The following is a 20,667-nucleotide window of genomic DNA, read 5'->3' as shown; positions in this document are numbered from 1 at the left end:
TTGATAGTACTGTTGTGAAAATAACAGAAAATATAGGATCAGATCTCACATGTTAAATGGTATGCTTTAGTTATGCATATATTATGTTTCGAATGAAATGTAAAATTGATTTCTTCTTGTAAGATGCCAGCCAAAATTTTCATAAGTCACTCATCTATTGCATATCTTATATGATTTATAATCCCTGGCTTCTTGAAAAAAATTTATAACACGATTACCATGTTTCATATAGTTTCATTAAAATTGGTGTAAGTCATAAAGCCACAGACTGAGACATTTTTCTCTTCAGGCTTGTCATCCTCAATTTACAGCTTGGTTTTTTCTTTAGAGTTCCAAAAGCCAATTAATAGAGTCATTATTATATCCTGAGAGATGATTGAAAGTATTGATTTGATAAGTAATTCACCACCCCCGCCAAAATGCTAAGATTTTCATCACTAATAGTATTCTAGAGTTTTCTTTGGAAAGATATTTTTATCATTGTCTTTATGGTGATATGATTGACTCTTTTAGTGATAGTGAAAAAACATTTTGTAAAGAGTGTTTCTTACGTTTATAATTCCATAGAGCACTTCTATATATATGTCCCCTTATTGTCATTTATAAGCTTTTCCGAAAATATCTCCCCCAAATGTCTTTCAGTTTGAGTGTCAGAAGATACCCTCAAAGACCAAACCTGGCACCCCTAAAATAAGAATTGGTTAGTTCAGGGGCACCTGTGGCTCAGTTGGTTAAGCGACCGGCCTAGGCTGGGGTCATGATCTCATGGTTTGTGAGTTTGAGCCCTGGATCGGGCTCTGTGCTAACAGCTCAGAGCCTGGAGCCTGCTTGGGATTCTGTGTCTCCCTTTCTCTCTGCTCCCCCCACACACTCATTTTCTCTCTCTCTCTCTCTCTCTCTCTCTCAAAAGTAAATATTAAAAGACAAACAAATTTTAAAAAATTGGTTAGTTCAGTTTATGTATTATCCAATCCTGTCACATGTATGAGAACTGAGGGAAGAAGAATGAACTATCAACGTGGTTGATATTTAAATATAGCTTAAAAATTCTGTCTTGCTTTATTTCAATGACAATGAAGTCAAATTTGTGAATCCAATCCAATGTATAGAATTGCTTTATTTATTTAACATGGAGGAAATAACACTGTCCCAAGGGAGTTTTAAATTTGGTTAGGAGACAAAACTTAAGAGCTTTAGTAAAAATACAATTATGTAATGAAGTCATAAAGCAAAATTCTCAATATACCAAAATCAATGCTACAAAATGCACATACATGCACATTTATAAACTCGTTTTATTAAATGATGTTGATAGTGAGTGCTGTGGATTTTCAGGCAGTAAAGAGAATAAAATGCACTCACAATGTTGATTCATTATGGAATGAAACCCACATATTTGGTAGTCAGATAATCACTATTTTGAATCAAGATCCAATACACAATAACTATTTATCCTCCATGAAACCTCATCTCTAGCACAGATTTGTGGCAAAGTCATGTCAGCTTTCATTGTGCTATTACAATTTGGTACATTCAGAAAGGCGGGAACAGTGATCATTCACTAACTGCTTAGCCTCTGGACTCCTCATTTTTTGAGTCTTAGGGAAGGAAGGCAGAAAACATTTCCCATGGAGGAAATCTGAAGGTCATGTATGTATTTTACCAGACTCCCTTACAGCCAGTTTGTGGGCATGTAAGCTAAGCTCAATTGATAAGATACTGAATTCTGATTTAACAATGCAAAGAAATGGAGACAGTGGGGATCCACCTGAAGCCAGTGGGTCCCAGTGTCCAGGGCCATCGAGACTGCAGTGACAGTGGCAGTTCCCAGTGTCCAGAGATTGATGCAGTATACTTCTCACTATCTTTTCAATATGTTTCCTGGGTAAATCATGAAAAGTCAGTTTGAGTTTTTTTGGATTCCTTTGTTTTTCTTTGATTTAATGAAGACGTCTAATGGATAGAAAACAAGTCAGGGAACAAGTGTCATCTGACAAAATTAATCTGTAAGTTCCTATCAAAATGGGTCGCTCAGAATGTTATGAAAGGAACATTCTAGATCCAGAAGAAAAAAATACATACACATATGTATATATGGAATATATTGATATGTAGAGACAAAAACCGCCCTTCATCATAAATAAGAAGTGAATAACTTTATCTATGTGTTTTAAGGGCATCTGGACACAGTGCAAAAATAATTTTAAAATAAGCCTTTGGATGTGACCTTAAAAACTATCTTGATATTTTTAATTTTCAGATTAGTTGGATATATTTTCTTTACCTAAAACAATTGACAGATTTATGGAAAAATGTGTGATAGAAAAAAAAAGATAATTGTGTAATCAATTTTTAGTTGTTAATGTGAACAAAAACCTTATGAATAAAGCAAAATCAAATATGTGTTGCTAATATTAGTTTTTAAAACCAAAATGCATACACGTCAATGAATAGTTGACCAAGGAGTCAAGAATACTCAATGGAGAAAAGACAGTCACTTCAATAAATTATGTAGGAAAATTAGATATTCACACGTAAATGAAAGAAGACCCTTGTCTGACACCACTCACAAAAATTAACTCAAATTCAAATTTTGAGTGTAAGACATGAAACCATAAAACTCATAGATGAAAACAGGGAAAATACTTCTTGACATGGGTCCTAGCAATGACTTCTGGATAGAATGCTTCAAGCAAAAGCAACAAATAAAAAATGAACAAGTGGGACTGTATCAAAATAGACAGCTTTTGCACAGCAAAAGAAACCATCAGCAAAATGAAAAAAAACATCTATAGAACAGGAGAAAATATTTGCAAATTATATACTTGGTAAGGGATTAATAGCCAAAATATATAAAGAACTCATTCAATTCAGTAGCCTAAAACTCCAAATAATCCAACTTAAAAATGGGCAGAGGACCTGAATAGACATTTTTCCAAAGAAGATATTCACATGGCCAAGAAGTACATGAAAAGGTGCTAAAAGTCACTAATCATCAGGGAAACGCAAATTCAAATCACAATGAGATAGCACCTTGGACTTGTTAGAGTGGCTATCATCAAAAAAGAGAAGACATACCAAATACTGTAGAGGATGTGGATAAAAGGGAGCCCTCGTGCCCTGCTGTGGAAATGTAAATTGGAACGGCCACTGTGGAACACAGTATGAAGTTTCCTCAAAAAAATTAAAAGGAGAACCACCATATGACCTAGCAATTCCACTTCTGGATACATATCCAATGGAAATGAAATCACTATGTGAAAGAGATATATGCATTCCCATGTTCACTGCAGCATTACTTACAATAGCCAGGATGTGGAAACAATTGAAGGATCCATGACAAATGCATGGATAAAGAAAATGTGTGTGTATATGTATGTGTGTGTGTGTACATGTATATGCAGTGGAATGCTATGCGTCCATAAAAAAGTAGGAAGTCCTGCCATTTGTGATAACATGGATGGACCTTGAGAACGTTATGCTAAGTAAAATATGTCAGGCAGGTAAAGACAAACGCTGTCTGAAATCACTTATATTTGAAATCTAACAAATGCTCAGAGAAAAAGAGATGATGTTTGTTGTTAGCAGAGGCAGGGCGTAGGGGTTGGAAATAGGCAAAGGGGATCAAAAGGTGTAAACTTCCAGTGATAAGATGAATAAGCACTGGAGATGCAATGTACGGCAACTAGACTGCAGTTCATTCCGCAGTATGGAAAATTTGAGAGCAGGTAGAGCCTAAAATGTCTCATCATAAGGACAAAAAATTGTAACTGTAGGAGGTGATTGATGTTAACCGAATCTGTTGTGGTAATCATTGTGTCATATATGTATGTCAAGACATTATTCTGTGTACCTTAAGCTTATATGGTGGTATATGTCAATTATATCTCGATAAAATAGGGAAAGGTAAAACCAGTGAAAGTTGAAAATAGAAATAAAAGCCTAGATGTCATTGCTGATTCTTTCATTAACTATCTTGTTGACATTGGTCAAGACAGAAACTCTTTGAAACTCACTTTGTTCATCTATAAAGGAGCAAGTTCTAAAATCGTGTGAAATAAAAAATTTGACAACAATAAAGAGTAATGTATGGCTTATAAACGGCAAAGTGGTTGGAGATAGGGTAAAAACGTTCATGGATCAATTTGCAAAAGGAACTTAACTTTAAGTTGAAAAAGAAGCATGCCTTGTGTTTGACCAGGTACCACAGGGAAGGCCAAAAAGAAAGTGAGGGAAGCTTTTCTAATGCTAGTTGACTTTTTCTCTATTTCTTATATACTCTTCTATAGATTGAGCTTTTCTATATTTTATGAATTTATAGGCTTATGATTTTAATGGTAATCAGGATACGTGATACCTCTTCAGCATATTCCACACAATATATATCATCACTGTTGTGACACGAATTGCGTCCCCCACAGAGGTAAGTTGAAGTCCTAAAAGTGGGTATGTGTGAATGTGACTTTATTTGGAATAGGGCATTTACACGTGTAATCAGGTGAACATAGAGTTATACTAGATTGGAGTGGGCCCTAAATCCGATGACTATTGTCATTATTTAAGGAGAGATTAAGAGACGCAAAGATCCACAGATCCACAGGACCAACAGCCATGTAAAGACGGAGACAGAAGCTGGAGAGATCTCGCCAGGGGTACCAAGGACTGTTGGCCACCACCAGAAGCTAGAAGAAACACATGTTCCTCAGAGCCACCAGATCTGGCCTCCTGAATTGTGAAAGAATCCATTTCTGTTGTTTTAAGCCACCGGGTTTGTAATTTGTTATGGCAGCCCTGGGAGACCAATATGGTCAAAACGGCTTTTAAAGTGATTAGGAGAATGAAGTGCAGAGCAGAAAAAAAAAAGAAAGAAAAAGAAAGTGATTAGGTGATTCCTCATGAGCTGGTGTGGTGGATGGATAGGAAAATGGCCATGTCTTTTGCTATGTGACTCCACAGCTCCACTCAGCAGGAAAATGTCTGCTTCTCATCCTTTGAATCTAGCCTAGACCTGTGACTTGCTTTTGCAAAGAGATGTGACAGAAGGAATGTTGTGACAACTCAGAGTGTCAGTATCAAGAAGCCAAGCATGCATTCCTCTCTCTCTCTCTCTCTCTCTCTCTCTCTCTCTCTCTCTCTTGCACCCGCACAATTTTCATGAGAGCAAACCAAGGCTAGTCTGCTGGGACAGACATCTATTGAAGTAGAACTGATTCATCTCTACCGAGGCCATCCTAGACTAGCTTAGAGCCAATTGATTCCCCAGGAAGTGGGAGAACCCAGTCCATAGCAGCAGAACTGCCTAGCTGAACCAGAGACTCATGAACAGTAATAATGCTTGTTGTTTTCAGACACTAAATTTCAGGGAGCTTTGTTATGTAGAAATGGCAACGTGATAAAAGATTCATGACTAATTCCAGACAATCCCTTGACTCTACATTTTTCCCAGTATAAAGCATGGTGCAGAGAAGTTGTAAATGTTAACCATGTATTGCATCCAGTTTCTCCTACTTACCTTTCTATTTACCCACGTGATTTATTGAAATCTCTCTGCATTCATTTGTCTGTCTCTCCATTCTCAATATTCCAATATTGTTTTCTATCCTCTTCTTGGAATCTTTTACCTGGCTTAGATTTCCATTTGCCTTTTGGATCTCATCACTACGTTGATCTCAGCATGAACTCTAGCTGCAGTTAGAACATACTGCCCCTAGATACCACAGCTCTCAGTATAGTCCCTATAAATTATCTGTTAGAACATAAAGCACCCATTTACTCACTGAGGTGTATAATGAAAAACTGATTAAGCCTAGCTATAAATAACATAGGCTATATGCTATATTTAACATTACAGAAAAAATGGTAATGCCACGATGTTGGGTATTTGTGGAAAACATGCAAAGGAAACAGAATATCTGAATACCTTTATGCTTTTAATGCTTAACTGGAGAACTTAGAGTTGGCAGTTGGTAAAAATAGGCCCTTTCTTTCTTCTTCTTTGGAATAACGCTCACACAGTTGCAAAACTGATAAATTCTTTCCCAGCGAACTGATCTTCTATGTGAGAGTGTAGGGTGGGTTGCAAGGCAAGGATTAAAAGGGGTATGAGACAATTTTAGGGTTATCTTGACTGTGGTGAAGTCTTCATAGGTTTATGACAGATCTCAAAATCTATCAAACTGTATACTTTAAACATGTGAAATTTATTACAAATCAATTATGTCTCAATAAAATGGAGTATGTAATTTAGACACTTAATTTGGCTTAAATAAATCCTCAACAAATATTTACTCAGCAAAGGTATCATGCTATTTCCTTCTTGCAGGGAATAGATATCTATATATCTATATAGATACTGGCGCGCGCGCGTGCGCACACACACACGCACACACGCAGAGCCCAATATATCATAAAATGGTTGTTGCCAAAAACTTGCTTAAGCATATAGAGAAGTTAGTACATATTTCTCATATAAGGCATTACAAGGAATATGAGCGTTGAAGCAGAGTTTTATACAGCAAAGTATTTCTTCTTTTTTTTTTTAATTTTTTTTAATGTTTATTTATTTTTGAGACAGAGAGAGACAGAGCATGAACGGGGGAGGGTCAGAGAGAGGGAGACACAGAATCCGAAACAGGCTCCAGGCTCTGAGCTGTCAGCATAGAGCCCGACACGGGGCTCGAACTCACAGACCGCGAGATCATGACCTGAGCCGAAGTCAGCCGCTTAACCGACTGAGCCACCCAGGTGCCCCTACAGCAAAGTATTTCAATGAAAGACATATTTGAGAAATGGTTGACAGCACCCATATGGCTTACATTAAAAGATAGGGCAAAGAGAATATAAAAAGATGAGTTATCATTAAAGCATTGGGGGGATTCAGTAGTTACTTCACAAGGCTAGATTAAGTGCTAAAGAAGTTGTACGAAGAGATAATATATCAAAGGATGAAAGCATTGTATTTATGCGTATATGAGTCAAAGAGAGGTTTCAGAGTGAAATTGGCCCGCTTTCCTGAGAAAATATTGGAATCATTAACATTACTATGTGTGTGACAGTGTGGTGTCAGGCAAGCAATTAGTGGCTATCTGGAAGAAGTTCATATTGCATACAATATTTTTTTTATTCATTTAATTTGAGAGGGAGAGAGAGAGAGAGAGGGAGAGAGAGGAAGGGACAGAGATGGAGAGAGAGAGAATTCCAATCAGGTTCCTCACTGTCAGCGCAGAGCCCGATGAAGAGCTCAAACTCACGAACTGTGAGATCATGACCTGAGCCAAAATCAAAGGTCGGATGCTTAAACCATTGAACCACGCAGCCACCACTACAACTTTTTTTCTTATTTCCATTTTGCACAAAAAAAGGCTTTTATTGATTAAAATCATTTTGAGGCATGGGTATATTTAGCATATATACATGTTCTATCAATCTACCTATCTACATATCTTTAATTTTCTGTTATCTTTATATATATATATACACACACACACACACACACACACACACACACACATATATGTGTGTGTATGTAAACTGAATGTATATTATAAAATTTTTATTTTGTACATTTATTTTATACGGTGCTTATTTTATACATCTGATTTTTTAATTATGTAAAAAAATGTTTAATGTTTATTTCTTTTTGAGAGAGAATGAGAGAGAGAGGCATGGGGGGAGGAGCAGATAGAGAGGGAGACACAGAATCCAAAGCAGGCTCCAGGCTCCAAGCTGTCAGAACAGAGCCCTACACTGGGCTCGAACTCACGAGCTGCGAGATGATGACCTGAACTGAAGTCAGACACTTAACTGACTAGCCACCCAGGCGCCCCGTCTGAGTTTTTTTAACATAAGTTTGGTTGGACATTTTTCTCATCAATAAATTGACTTTATACTGAAGGTTTGCACATGTGAATTGGAGATTAGAAGAACTGTCTGCATACTTTTTGACTGGAATTCTATACATTTTTTAATTTTTTTAAAGATTTTTAAAAATGTTTTCTTTTAATTTTGAGAGAGAGAGAGAGAGAGAGAGCATGAGCGAAGGAGGGGCAGAGACAGAGAGAGAGAGAGAGAGAGAGAGAGAGAGAGAGAATCCCAAGCAGGCCCCACACTGTCAGCACAAACCCCCACGGGGGGCTTGATACACAAACTGTGAGATCATGACCTGAGCAGAAATCAAGAGTCAGATCCTTAACTGACTGAGCCACGCAGGCGCCCCTATATAACTTTAAAACAGAAGATCAAGTTAGGAAAAGAATTATAAAGGTGACATTTTATTTAATTGTGCAATCTTGGGGCCCCTGGATGGCTCAGTGGGTTAAGCATCGGACTTCAGCTCAGGTAATGATCTGGCAGTCATGAGTTCGAGCCCCATATTGGGCTCTGTGGGGACAGCTCAGAGCCTGGAGCCTGCTTTGGATTCTGTGTCTACCTCTCCCTCTCTGCCCCTCCCCCACTCACACTCTATCTCTCTCAGGAAAAAAAAAGAATAAATAAAAACATTAAAAAGTGTTAATTGTGCAATCTTAACATTCCATTTTTTGTGTGTTTTCTTTGCCTGAAAAATTGTTAACTATTTGGTCTGTGATATTTGCATGTGTATCCTCATCATTTAATCAGAAATATTAATCATGATTAGCTTTCAGGAAGAACTGCAAATTTCCTTTAATGTTATCCCTTGAGTGGGATATGTTATAGTGAAATCTATTGCCTTAACTGAACACTTAGGAGGGCCTTTCAGATCAGTTTATTTGAAATATTTAATATACATCAAATATTTATATGAAGTCTGTTAAAACTTTTAATGTGTCAATCATATGTTTTTCTGTATTAAGTATCTTTGGAGAAAAGGAATTGTTGTTTCAAAGACATTGGATCCCTTATAATAGATGAAGGCAAATGATAAGTTGGGATAGCTCAAGCCTATGGAAAATTGCTTGTGGTGTGAGGAACAACAAAAAATCTACTGGGCATAAAATATCAAGCCAGTTAAGGTGTTAGACAGTGATTGAGTAGTGGGCATCTCGGATAGGGTAATCAGGGAAGCTTCCCCTGAGGCATGCCCCAATTCTGACCTGAGACCCCATGTCTCAGGGACATGAGGGTGCTAGTCAGGTAATGTCTGGAGAAAGAACATCACAGAAAGATGCAACAGCCATTGCAAAGGCTTTGAGTTGACCACGGGCCTGGATGACAAAGGAATAGCAAGATATCCATTCGCACAGACCAAAATGAGTAAGAAAAATAGGGAGATAATTCTAAGAGCAAGGGAATGGCAAGGAAGACTTGGCAGGGGGTTTCACTCTGCTTACATACTTTGTTTCTTCTTTCTACCCGCTAATTTGACAGATCTTTGTTGGGACAAAAAGCCAGGCATTCCTCAGCATTCTGAAGCAGTCAAATTCTGGTGACCCAGGGACCATTTCCCAATGGGTTCTAAGCCTTTATATTCTCTGATTTAGCCATGGAAGGAGCTGATTTGAAACTAAGGCAGAAGTGATTCACCTGTTTGAGGTAGGAGAGGGTTGGTGATGGCTGCATTTAACTAGACACGTACAGTCTATTAATTTGCTGTCTACCTTTCATTTTGCTTGTTGATACAACTGCATATACATTCTTTTTAAGCAATATTTTGATTGATTTAAACAGATACAGCTAAAAAAATTAAAATATGGCAGTTTTGGGGGCGCCTGGGTGGCTCAGTCGGTTGGGCGACCGACTTTGGCTCAGGTCATGATCTCACAGTTTGTGAGTTCCAGCCCTGGGTCGGGCTCTGTGCTGACAGCTCAGAGCCTGGAGCCTGCTTCGGATTCTGTGTCTCCCTCTCTCTCTGCCCTTCCCCCACTCGTGCTCTGTCTCTCTCTGTCTCAGAAATAAATAAACATTAAAAAAATTTAAATATGACAGTTTAGCATATGCACATACATTCAGTAGAAAATGTGACACCATACTCACAGAATTAGAGCTTAAAGGAAATCAAATCACACTTTCTTCTGTTTTTCCACTGAGCCCTCTCCTACTTCCCATGGACTCAAGTTTCTGAACTTTCCTCCTAAATGCTTCATAAACTAGCAAACAGGTCCACCACAGAAGGAGACAGAGGCTAAACATGACACTTACATACAATTAATTGTAGAAATGATTTCACTTTGGAGAAGACATTCATAACTAACTTTATCTCAAAATTTTAGGGAAAGCTCTTCCACATCTTTTCAACTACAAATAAACCTCTTAAAAAAAAATCACTGTACCAGCAGTAAGTCTTTGAGTAAATATATATATTTTTTGCCAGATAAATCTTGTTTGGGTCAAGTATTTATTGTTTGATCATATATACGTATGACTATGTATATATCACATATGGTATATATACAATTTTTCTGTAAATAGCATGAATCTTTATTATAAAGGAGTATCGTCTTTTATTTTGCTGACAGAAATGTTTGATATAAATTTTTCTTTTTATATACAAATTCTCATTTTGTTCATCTTTTATTTGATAGATGATGAGGCCACTTAGTAGTAATTAAATGGTTTCACACTCATTTTTGAACACTCACTCATTAATCCAATGAAGTGTTTCTATTATGTGGGAATAAAGTACAAAGTTTTCACTTTGTCAAAAAACTGATTACTTACACAATGGAAATTTCAGAATATTAATATTAATGTTCCTCAGCAAATACAATTGCTTGAATACTGTTAGAAAATAAGTCTTAATTAATAGTTAGGATCTAAAACGGGAAGCTTAACATCCATGTCTCCAAATTTTCTGACACATTAGCTGTTTTCATGTAGACACAGAAAATCATTACCAATCGTTCAAATCCCCAAGATTTATTTCAACTAGTTTGGCAATATTACAGTCTAATGAGCTATGTTGCCATGGTAGAATAGGTGTGCCCTAATATTCTCTGCATATAAAATATTATTGCAAAACTCATTATTTGTGCACATTTTTAATTACCTATATTCACTTATTTGTACCCATTAGAAAGTAATCAACATAATTCATGAAGCCATAGAAAGCCATTGTTTCAACTAACACTGAAATTTATGTTATTGGTGTATTAATCTAATTATCAATAACATAACTGAATTTTCAATAACACCTATAGGTGTGTAGCATATTATAACTTTTAAATTTGTTAATATGGAAGTATTTAACCCAAAAGACAATTATCTACAAAAGGGCAAACTGATTAAAGTTGTGTTAGGAGCACTAAAATTTTCCCATATAATTCTAGACAATCAGCCTTCCCAAGTTGGCAAAACTCTTCTTTTGTCCTTATTAAGTACTTCTGGAATTTTTACCTTGATAGAAATATATAATGTGTGACTATTACTAACTCATTACATGGTGTAATATAAAAATTATCAACCTATGTAAAACAGTTGTTAAAATGAAAATAACTTTATAATTTTTTGAGTAGAGAAAAGAATTCTTAGTAATATTTCTTTGTGTCTGATGATGAAAAATACTAAAAGATAATTCTGAGGAGCTATATGCATAAGCTTCGGTGGAATTTTTATACGTATAGTAACTATAGCATTTAAGAAAATAGGGCTATGAATCTAAAGAAGTCATAAATTGATGAATCACTGAATTCTCCTCCTGAAACCAATATACTGCACTGTATGCTAACTAAATCAAATTTAAATTAAAAAAAAATTAAAAATCATGAATGTAAGTAAATATAGAAAAGGAGCTAATAAACCTTAGATTCGCTTATTACTTCAAACAAATTTACGTTAAAGTTTTTACCAAATCTGTACAATTTTCTCATCTCTCTATAAAAGATATGGGAGAAATAAGAGCCCATTCTCTGAGCAATAGATTTGTGTTAAAGTTGTACAGACAAAGTGTACGTACTTGATATAACTGGAAAATAATTGGGCTTTATGACCAAGTGTTATTTTGGTAAATCTTAATACAGAAGGGGAAGAAAGAGTTATTATTGATTGCAATTGTTAAAGTTGTAGGAAGAGTTGAATTTGAACGGATAATTAAGGAACTGTAATATGCTGAAAACTCACACAATTCTCACAATTAGTGAGATTATTTTAATTTAATGCTTCCCCAAGTACTGACTAGTCCATATATCTATATTAAATTGTGATAGCATTAAACACCTTTATTTAACATTTATTTAATTTCAAGACAGAGAGAGACAGAGTGCGAGCGGGGGAGGGGCAGAGAGAGAGGGAGACACAGAATCCTAAGCAGGCTCAAAGCTCCAAGCTGTCAGCACAGAGCCTCATGCAGGGCTCAAACCCATGAACTGTGAGATCATGAGCCGAGCCAAAGTCAGATGCTTAACCCACTGAGCCACCCAGGCGCCCCTATGTGACAGCATTTTATTAGATCTTTGCCGTGACCCAGGAACTATAAGTTATATGAATTGCAAACACTTTATTAAGAATTAAGAGAAGAGTCAATCCAGGCTTAGAGCTTCAGCAGATACAGAGAATTATTATTCAAAATGAGAAAACAGAAATAAAGAAGAAAAAATACAGAACAGCAAAATGAAGAAAACAGCCAAGTTCAATTTTATTCCTATAGTTCATACCTTCATTTGTATTTACTTTGTTGGCTAATGAACTGGGAGTTAAAAGGCTAATTTAAGAAATTTATTTAATTCAAATAACCCGACTCTAAATTTGTTTTAGATTTGTCTATATATATGTGACAGACAGCATCTAATAACTTAGAGAGGAAAATCAAAATAGATTCAGAAGGCAAATATAAATGAAAATGAATTGAAAAGTGATGAGAAATGAATATGAATACAACTTAGGAGAACTAATTGAGTATGAACCTAAGAAGGAGGAACTTTGTTAATTGTGAAGTAAAATAAGAAAACGTGTTAACATTTCCTTAAAAGATATGTCATTTTTAAAACGAGGGCTAGAGAAGGATTCAGAGTTTTAAGGTTTCCCTCCATTTTTTTTTACCTGGATTTTATATTTCAATAACAATCTGGAACCTTTCATTTTATTCCAACCTTTGTCATTATTATAGTTTTCTCTCTTAATTTGCGTGAAGTTAGTGATGGGCAACCAGACATCAGTGATAGAGTTCATTCTTCTTGGACTGACAGCTGACACTGAGCTTCAGGCTGTGCTTTTCCTTTTTCTGCTGCTAACTTACGTCTTAAGCATCATGGGAAACTTGACCATCATCATTCTGACCACGCTGGATTATCGCCTCCAGACTCCTATGTATTTCTTCCTCCGGAATTTTTCCATTCTGGAAATATCTTTTACCTCTGTCTTTGTTCCCAAAATGCTAGTCAATATTGGAACTGGAGACAGGACTATCTCCTTTGCTGCTTGTTTCGCTCAGTATTTTTTTGCCATCCTTCTGGGAGCAACCGAGTTTTATCTTTTAGCTGCCATGTCCTTTGACCGCTATGTTGCCATTTGCAAACCCCTACATTATACAACTGTAATGAGCAGGAGACTCTGCATTCAACTTGTCTTGTGTTCCTGGTTCTCTGGTTTTTTGGTTGTCATTGGGCCTCATATAATGACTCTCCAGCTGCCTTTCTGTGCATCCAACATCATCAATCATTACTGCTGTGACTATACTGTACTGTTGCATCTAGCTTGTTCAGACACACATTTCATAGAAGTGATGGAGTTCATCTTGGCTGCAGTTACCCTCATCTTCACCTTGGTGCTAGTGATCCTTTCCTACACGTACATTATCAGGACAATTCTGAGAATCCCCTCTGTTCAACAGAGAAAAAAAGCTTTTTCTACATGTTCCTCTCATATGATTGTGGTCTCACTTTCTTATGGAAGTTGTATCTTTATGTACATAAATCCTTCTGCTAAGGATGCAGAAACTTTTAATAAGGGCGTGGCTGTTTTAAATACATCAGTTGCCCCTCTGTTGAACCCTTTCATCTATAGCCTCAGGAATAAGCAAGTGAAAATAGCCTTCAAAGATTTGGTCAGCAAAGTAACAGCTTTTTCAAGAAAATAAAGCTGAGGCTCATAATAATAATAAATACTAAATAACGAATAAATGTTTGTAGATGTATATTATTGTATATTACAGTGTTTTCTATAATATGCCATCAATAGTCCTACCTGAACACCAAAACAGTACAACTATCTATTTAATGAAGCCTATTTTAACATGACTTTATTTCTTAAAAGTTTTAAAGGCCTGTGAGTGTATATATGTGTGTGTATCTTCTAATGTTTCATGCTATTTTTCCTTATTTGTACCTCACTTTTAAGGAAAGGATGTGGGAGAAAGTTAGAATTGGGAGTATGAATTCTAATTGTTAGTTTTTTACAACTGAACTTTTCTTATCCACTCCCACGTGGTGTCCCATCTCTATACTTGGAAATTGAATCATTAAATATACACCCAGAAGAAATCTACTTTAGTTTGTAAGTAATAGCTTAAATAATATATCAGTTAATTAACATAAAGTTGGTTATTTTGTAATTATACTATTCAGATTTAAGTTTAGTGTTTCCACAATAATCACTTACTGAAACACTAGGCTACTCAATGTTTGGGGTAAGAAAGATAGATGTAAAGAAGAGAAAATCAATATCTACTTATTTTCAAACTGATAGGAAAATAGTAATGATGTATACACACATTAAACACTGAGTGAATCCACAAAAGAGGGAAAGGGACGATTCAAATTTCAGTTACTTAGCAATATATCATTATAGCAAATTCATACAAATTAATGTGCCTAGTCATTGTTCTGGTTCCGTTTCACAAGAATATGAAATAAAATTATATGAACAGCATATATGAAGTTAACAATTTTATAAGCTGAAATCATCTTCTTTCTAAGTTGATGCTAAACTTTAAATTTTATGATCTGATGTCCTCAGGCAGGGTGTCCATCACAAGCCGATATTTTCTAAACATTTCTTATCCATATTACTTTTTTTCAGAAGGCCTGGGCCAGACCCATAGTACGGGTAATTTTAAAATTTAAAGAAGCTATGTATGTTTCTTTCAATGTACTGATGAAGAAAACGGGGCCCTAGAGGTTATCAACAAAATACTTTTTATTAAAGCAAATTGTTAAATTTGTACTCTTGAATCTTGACTCATCCATCTAATAATGGAGAATCTACTAAGTAGCAGAGATACTAAGAGTGCCCTGGGACACCAAGGGGGAGAAAGATGATTGAAAATGTAGCACCTGTTAGTTTCGTCTGAAAAATCACCTAAATTCCTGACATGTAGCTGTTGGCAAGTGAGGAAGTTTGAAACTTAGCTATTCAGATTGACGAGTAACTGACTCGTTAGTTCACTCAAGAATTTGTTGTTTCTACATCATCAGTAGTACATCAATCATAGTCATCCAAAACATTATCTCGTGTTATGGTGGTTGCTCAATTTCAAAAGACAGATCAAACAATGCTATGTGGTGGAACACTTTTTTGACAGAGGTAATTACTTTTAAAATACGTAAAATTCTGTTACCCCCATTTAATTAAAATATAAAACTAAATCAGCCAACCAAACAACCACAAATCTAGGAACATTATGCTGAAGTTGCTGAACATGTGCAGAAGATAGAAAAACAAACCAACAAACAAACAAAACGGCAGTCAATTAGGAAACAGGGTGGGGGAGTCCTAGGACATCCAGAGGAATAATAAGAGGGAATCATTATTGAGTCTCTTAGTTCAATTAGAATCCGAGTTGAGTTCAGGCTGGGTTGCAGGTTTTGTTGCTATTCTGTTTTGTTTTGTTTTGTTTTGTTTTGTTTTCCTTTGTTTTGTTTCCTTATTTTGCTTAATTTTACAATTTTATGGAGTTATAATTCGTGCACAATAAAGTGGGACCAGTAAAGTTTGTAACTTGAGGTTTGACACATGTATACATTTGTGAAACCATTACCTAAATCAAGAGATTGAACTTCGTTTCTTTAGGCACTCTGGCAATACATGTCTGCAGTCTTTGTAATGTTTCCACTTGGCTAGGCTGAACTATTGCCCTCGGATTTCCCTTTCCTGTTTATTTCCTGTTTTAGTGGCCCACCAGAGAGATTATTTGGGATATTTGGAGAACGGAGTGAAGCAGAAGGCATTCTGTGGCTCACAGAGGTTGTTGTTTAACTGCTGGTTTATTTTGTTGTAGGACACAGCTGCCATGCTTGCAATCTTTCCATTTGCACCTGGATTGCTTTTCATCTTCTCCAACACCAGATCTGGATATCTCTGTTTAGCTCCATGGCAAAGCGCCCAAGCTTTTTGTAGGATACCAGTAAATGTGAGCTGAGAGGCAACAAGAGCTAACACAGGTTTCAGTTCCTTCTCATGTGATTCTGCCCATGCACAGACTTTACATCCTTCACAAAAATGAACTTAACATGGATTGTGAACCTATGTATACAAGGCGAATCTCTAAAACTCTGAAAAAAATAGCACAGAGAAAACCTAGATGACTCTGAGTTTACCAATGATCTTTTTTTTTAGTTTTTAATGTTAATATTTGAGAGACAGAGAGAGAGAGAGAGAGAGAAAGAGAGAAAGACATTGCATGAGCAGGGGAGGGGAAGAGAGAGACAGAGACAGAATCTGAAGCTGGCTCCAGGCCCTGAGCTGTCAGCACAGAGCTGAATGCAGTGCTCATACCCACAAACCGTGAGAGCATGACCTGAGCCCAAGTTGGAAGCTCAGCCAACTGAGCCCCTCAGATGCCCTGGCAAAGATCTTTTAGATACCGCATGGAAGGCACGATCCATGAAAGGGATGATGGATAAGCTGGACTTCATTAAAATTAAAAACTCTTGCTCTGCAAAAGACAATGTCAAGAAAATGAGAAGAGAAGCCACATACTGGTAGTCAATTTTGTGAAAACACCTCTAAAATAAATTAACTCAAATGTACAAAAACTCTTCAAAATTCAACAGTATGAAAATGAACAACAAGATTAAAAAATGGGCCAAAGATCTTGACAGATGTCTCAACAAAGATGATATACAGATGGCAAATAAGCACACAAAAAGTGATCCATATCACATATCATTAGGAAAATGTATATCACAACAACGAGGAGAAACCACTGCACGCGTTTTAAAATGGAACACTGGAACACTGAAATCAACAAAGCCTGATGTTGATGTAGAGTGACAAGAACTCTCATTTATTGTTGGTAGAATGCAAAATGGTACAGCATCTTTAGGAGAAAGTTTGGTGTTTTTCTACCATATTAAACACACCCTTACCGTAGCAATCACCCATCTCGGTATTTACCCAAAGGAGATGGAAACATGTCCACGAAAAAACCTGTACACAGATCTTTATAGAAGCTTTATTTTACCTGCCCAAACTTGGGAGCAGCTAAGATACCCTTTATTTGGTAAATGGATAAACTATGATGCATCTAGGAAATAGAAATTTAGTCAGTGCTAAAAAGAAATGAGCTTTGAAGCCATGAGAAGACATGGAGGAACCTAAATGCATGTCACTAAGTGAAAAAACCCAATTTGAAAAGGCTACATATGTTATGTTTCCAACTAAATGACATTCTGGAAAAGGAAAAACTATGATGACAGCAAATCAGTGGTTTTCATAGATGATGGGTGAGGAGTGATGAATAGGCAGGGCACAGAGGATTTCATCTATACATCTAAATACATTATCTGTATTTACATATCATCCATTTATATCATTTACCTATCTATATACCTATCTATCTGTCAAACGTTATACATTTGTCCAAACATATAGGATGTACTACACCAAGAATGAACCATAAGGCAAACTGTGTAGACTTTGGGTAACTATGATGTGTCAATGTAGGTTCATCAATTGTAACAAACCTACCACTGTCCTGGGGGATATTGTAAATGGGGGAGACTATGCATATTTGAAGCCCACTGGTATATGGGAAATCTCTGTACCTTTCTTTCAATTTTGTTGTACACCTAAAACTGCTCTAAAATTAACACCTTAAAACAATTGTCCCTTTCTGGAACAAATTTCTAGAAATATTTGGCCAATGGTATTTGCATAAACACTAAGTAAAAACTTAATAGACCAAAAATATGGGAAGTAAATTTTTCTTACTGTTCCTTTTCTGTTGCTTTCTACCTGAGGACAAAGGCCCTAAGGGCTAAGTGGTACACAGTGGGGTAGAGAAAACATTTAGTATATAGAATAATTAAATAAACTCAAATAAACAAACAGAAGACAGAAACCTAGACAAATTGCCAAGATGGAGTAATTCATGCCAAAAGAAAGAAGAAGAAAAGGTCATGGCCAGGTTTCTAATTGAAAAAATTATAAGTAATATGCCTGATATACAATTTAAAAGCAACAATTATGGGGTGCCTGGGTGGCTCTGTCAGTTGGGTGGCCGACTTTGGCTCAGGTCATGATCTCGTGGTCCAGGAGTTTGAGCCCCCAGTCGGGCTCTGTGCTGACAGCTCAGAGTCCCGGAAGAAGAAGAAGAAGAAGAAGAAGAAGAAGAAGAAGAAGAAGAAGAAGAAGAAAAGAAGAAGAAAGAAGGAGAAGAAAGAAGAAGAAAGAAGAAGAAGAAAGAAGAAAAAGAAGGAAGAAGAAGAAAGAAGAAGGAAGAAGAAGAAAGAAGAAGGAAGAAGAAGAAGGAAGAAGGAGGAGGAGGAGGAGGAGGAGGAGAGGAAGAAGAAGAAAGGAGAAGAAGAAGAAGAGAGAGAAAGGGGCGGAGGTTTATTTGAGGAACTTATAGCTGAAAATTTCCCTAATCTGGGAAGAGAACAGACTTCCAGATACAGAAAGCACATCTCCCAACAAAATCAGTAAAAGCAGGTCAACACTAAGAAATATTGTAGTTAAATTTGCAAAATATAGAGATAAAGAAAAATCCTGAAAGTAGCTAGACACAGATTCCTAACTTACAAGGGAAGACGAATAAGGTTGGCAGCAGATGTCTCCACAGAAATTTGGTAGGCAGAAGAGAGTGGAATGATATATACAATGTGCTGAATGGGAAAAACTGCTCCAAGAATACTCTATTGAGCAAGGCTATTATTCAGAATAGGAGAGATAAAGAGTTTCCCAGACAAACAAAAACTAAAGCAGTTCATGATCACTAAACTGGCCTTGCAAGAAATATTAAAGGGGACTTTGTGAGTAGAAAAAACACTGGAAAGGAACAGAGGAAATATCCAGAAACAATGACAAAACTAGCAATAAAATGGCACTAAATTCATATCTACCAATTATTACTCTGAGTGTATATGGACTCAATGTCCAATCAAAAAACATAGGATGTCAGAATGGATAAAGTAACAAGACCTATCTATATGCTGCCTACAAGAGACTCATTTTAGACCTAAAGACACCTGCAGAGGAGAAAGCAGGAAAAGATCTCTCTGACCTCAGTCGTAGCAATTTCTTACTTGACACATCCCCAAAGGCAAGGGAATTAAAAGCAAAAATGAACTACTAGAACCTTATGAAGATAAAAAGCTTCTGCACAGCAAAGGAAACAACCAACAAAACTAAAAGGCAACCAACGGAATGGGAAAAGATATTTGCAAATGACATATTGGACAAAAGGCTAGTATCCAAAATCTATAAAGAGCTCACCAAACTCCACACCCGAAAAACAAATAACCCATTGAAGAAATGGGCAGAAAACATGAATAGACACTTCTCTAAAGAAGACATCCGGATGGCCAACAGGCACATGAAAAGATGCTCAACGCCACTCTTCATCAGGGAAATGCAAATCAAAACCACACTCAGATATCACCTCACGCCAGTCAGAGTGGCCAAAATGAACAAATCAGGAGACTATAGATGCTGGAGAGGATGTGGAGAAAAGGGAACCCTCTTGCACTGTTAGTGGGAACGCAAATTGGTGCAGCCACTCTGGAAAACAGAGTGGAGGTTCCTCAAAAAATTAAAAATAGACCTACCCTATGACCCAGCAATAGCACTGCTAGGAATTTACCCAAGGGATACAGGAGTACTGATGCATAGAGGCATTTGTACCCCAATGTTTATAGCAGCACTCTCAACAGTAGCCAAATTATGGAAAGAGCCTAAATGTCCATCAACTGATGAATGGATAAAGAAATTGTGGTTTATATACACAATGGAGTACTACATGGCAAAGAGAAAGAATGATATATGGCCCTTTGTAGCAACATGGATGGAACTGGAGAGTGTTATGCTAAGTGAAATAAGCCATACAGAGAAAGACAGATACCGTATGGTTTCACTCTTATGTGGATCCTGAGAAACTTAACAGAAACCCATGGGGGAGGGGAAGGAAAAAAAAAAGAGGTTAGAGTGGAAGAGAGCCAAAGCATGAGACTCTTAAAAACTGAGAACAAACTGAGAGTTTATTGGGGGTTGGGAGGGGAGGGAGGGGAGGGTGGGTGATGGGTACTGAGGAGGGCACCTTTTGGGATGAGCACTGGGTGTTGTATGGAAACCAATTTGACAATAAACTTCATATATTGAAAAAAAAAAAAGAAAGTGAGGGAATGGAGGAACATTTACCATGAAAATGTATGCAAAATAAAAGCCTGAGTAGCCATACTTGTATCAGAGAAACTACATTTTAAACCAAAAACTGTAACAAGAGATGAAGAAGGACACTGTATCAAAATAAAGGGATCTATCTAACAAGGTCTAACAATTGTAAATATTTATTCCCCCAACTTGGATGAACACAAATATATA

General features: G+C 36.6%; 1 protein-coding gene across 1 annotated transcript; it reads left to right on the top strand.

Moving 5' to 3' along the window:
• The first annotated feature begins 13,048 nt into the window (after positions 1–13,048).
• LOC131484002 (olfactory receptor 6C4-like) lies at positions 13,049–13,987 on the top strand. The gene has a single exon (XM_058682298.1). The coding sequence runs from the start codon at positions 13,049–13,051 to the stop codon at positions 13,985–13,987; it is 939 nt and encodes a 312-aa protein (XP_058538281.1).
• Positions 13,988–20,667: the final 6,680 nt, after the last annotated feature.

The sequence above is a fragment of the Neofelis nebulosa genome, chromosome 8 (assembly GCF_028018385.1).
Source record: "Neofelis nebulosa isolate mNeoNeb1 chromosome 8, mNeoNeb1.pri, whole genome shotgun sequence".
NCBI classification, from domain to species: Eukaryota; Metazoa; Chordata; class Mammalia; order Carnivora; family Felidae; genus Neofelis; species Neofelis nebulosa.
This window is presented reverse-complemented; position numbering and strand designations above follow the sequence as displayed.

Bases quoted from the DNA above. Each gene is read 5' to 3' on its own strand.
- LOC131484002 (XM_058682298.1), top strand. From the start codon at position 13,049: ATGGGCAACCAGACATCAGTGATAGAGTTCATTCTTCTTGGACTGACA.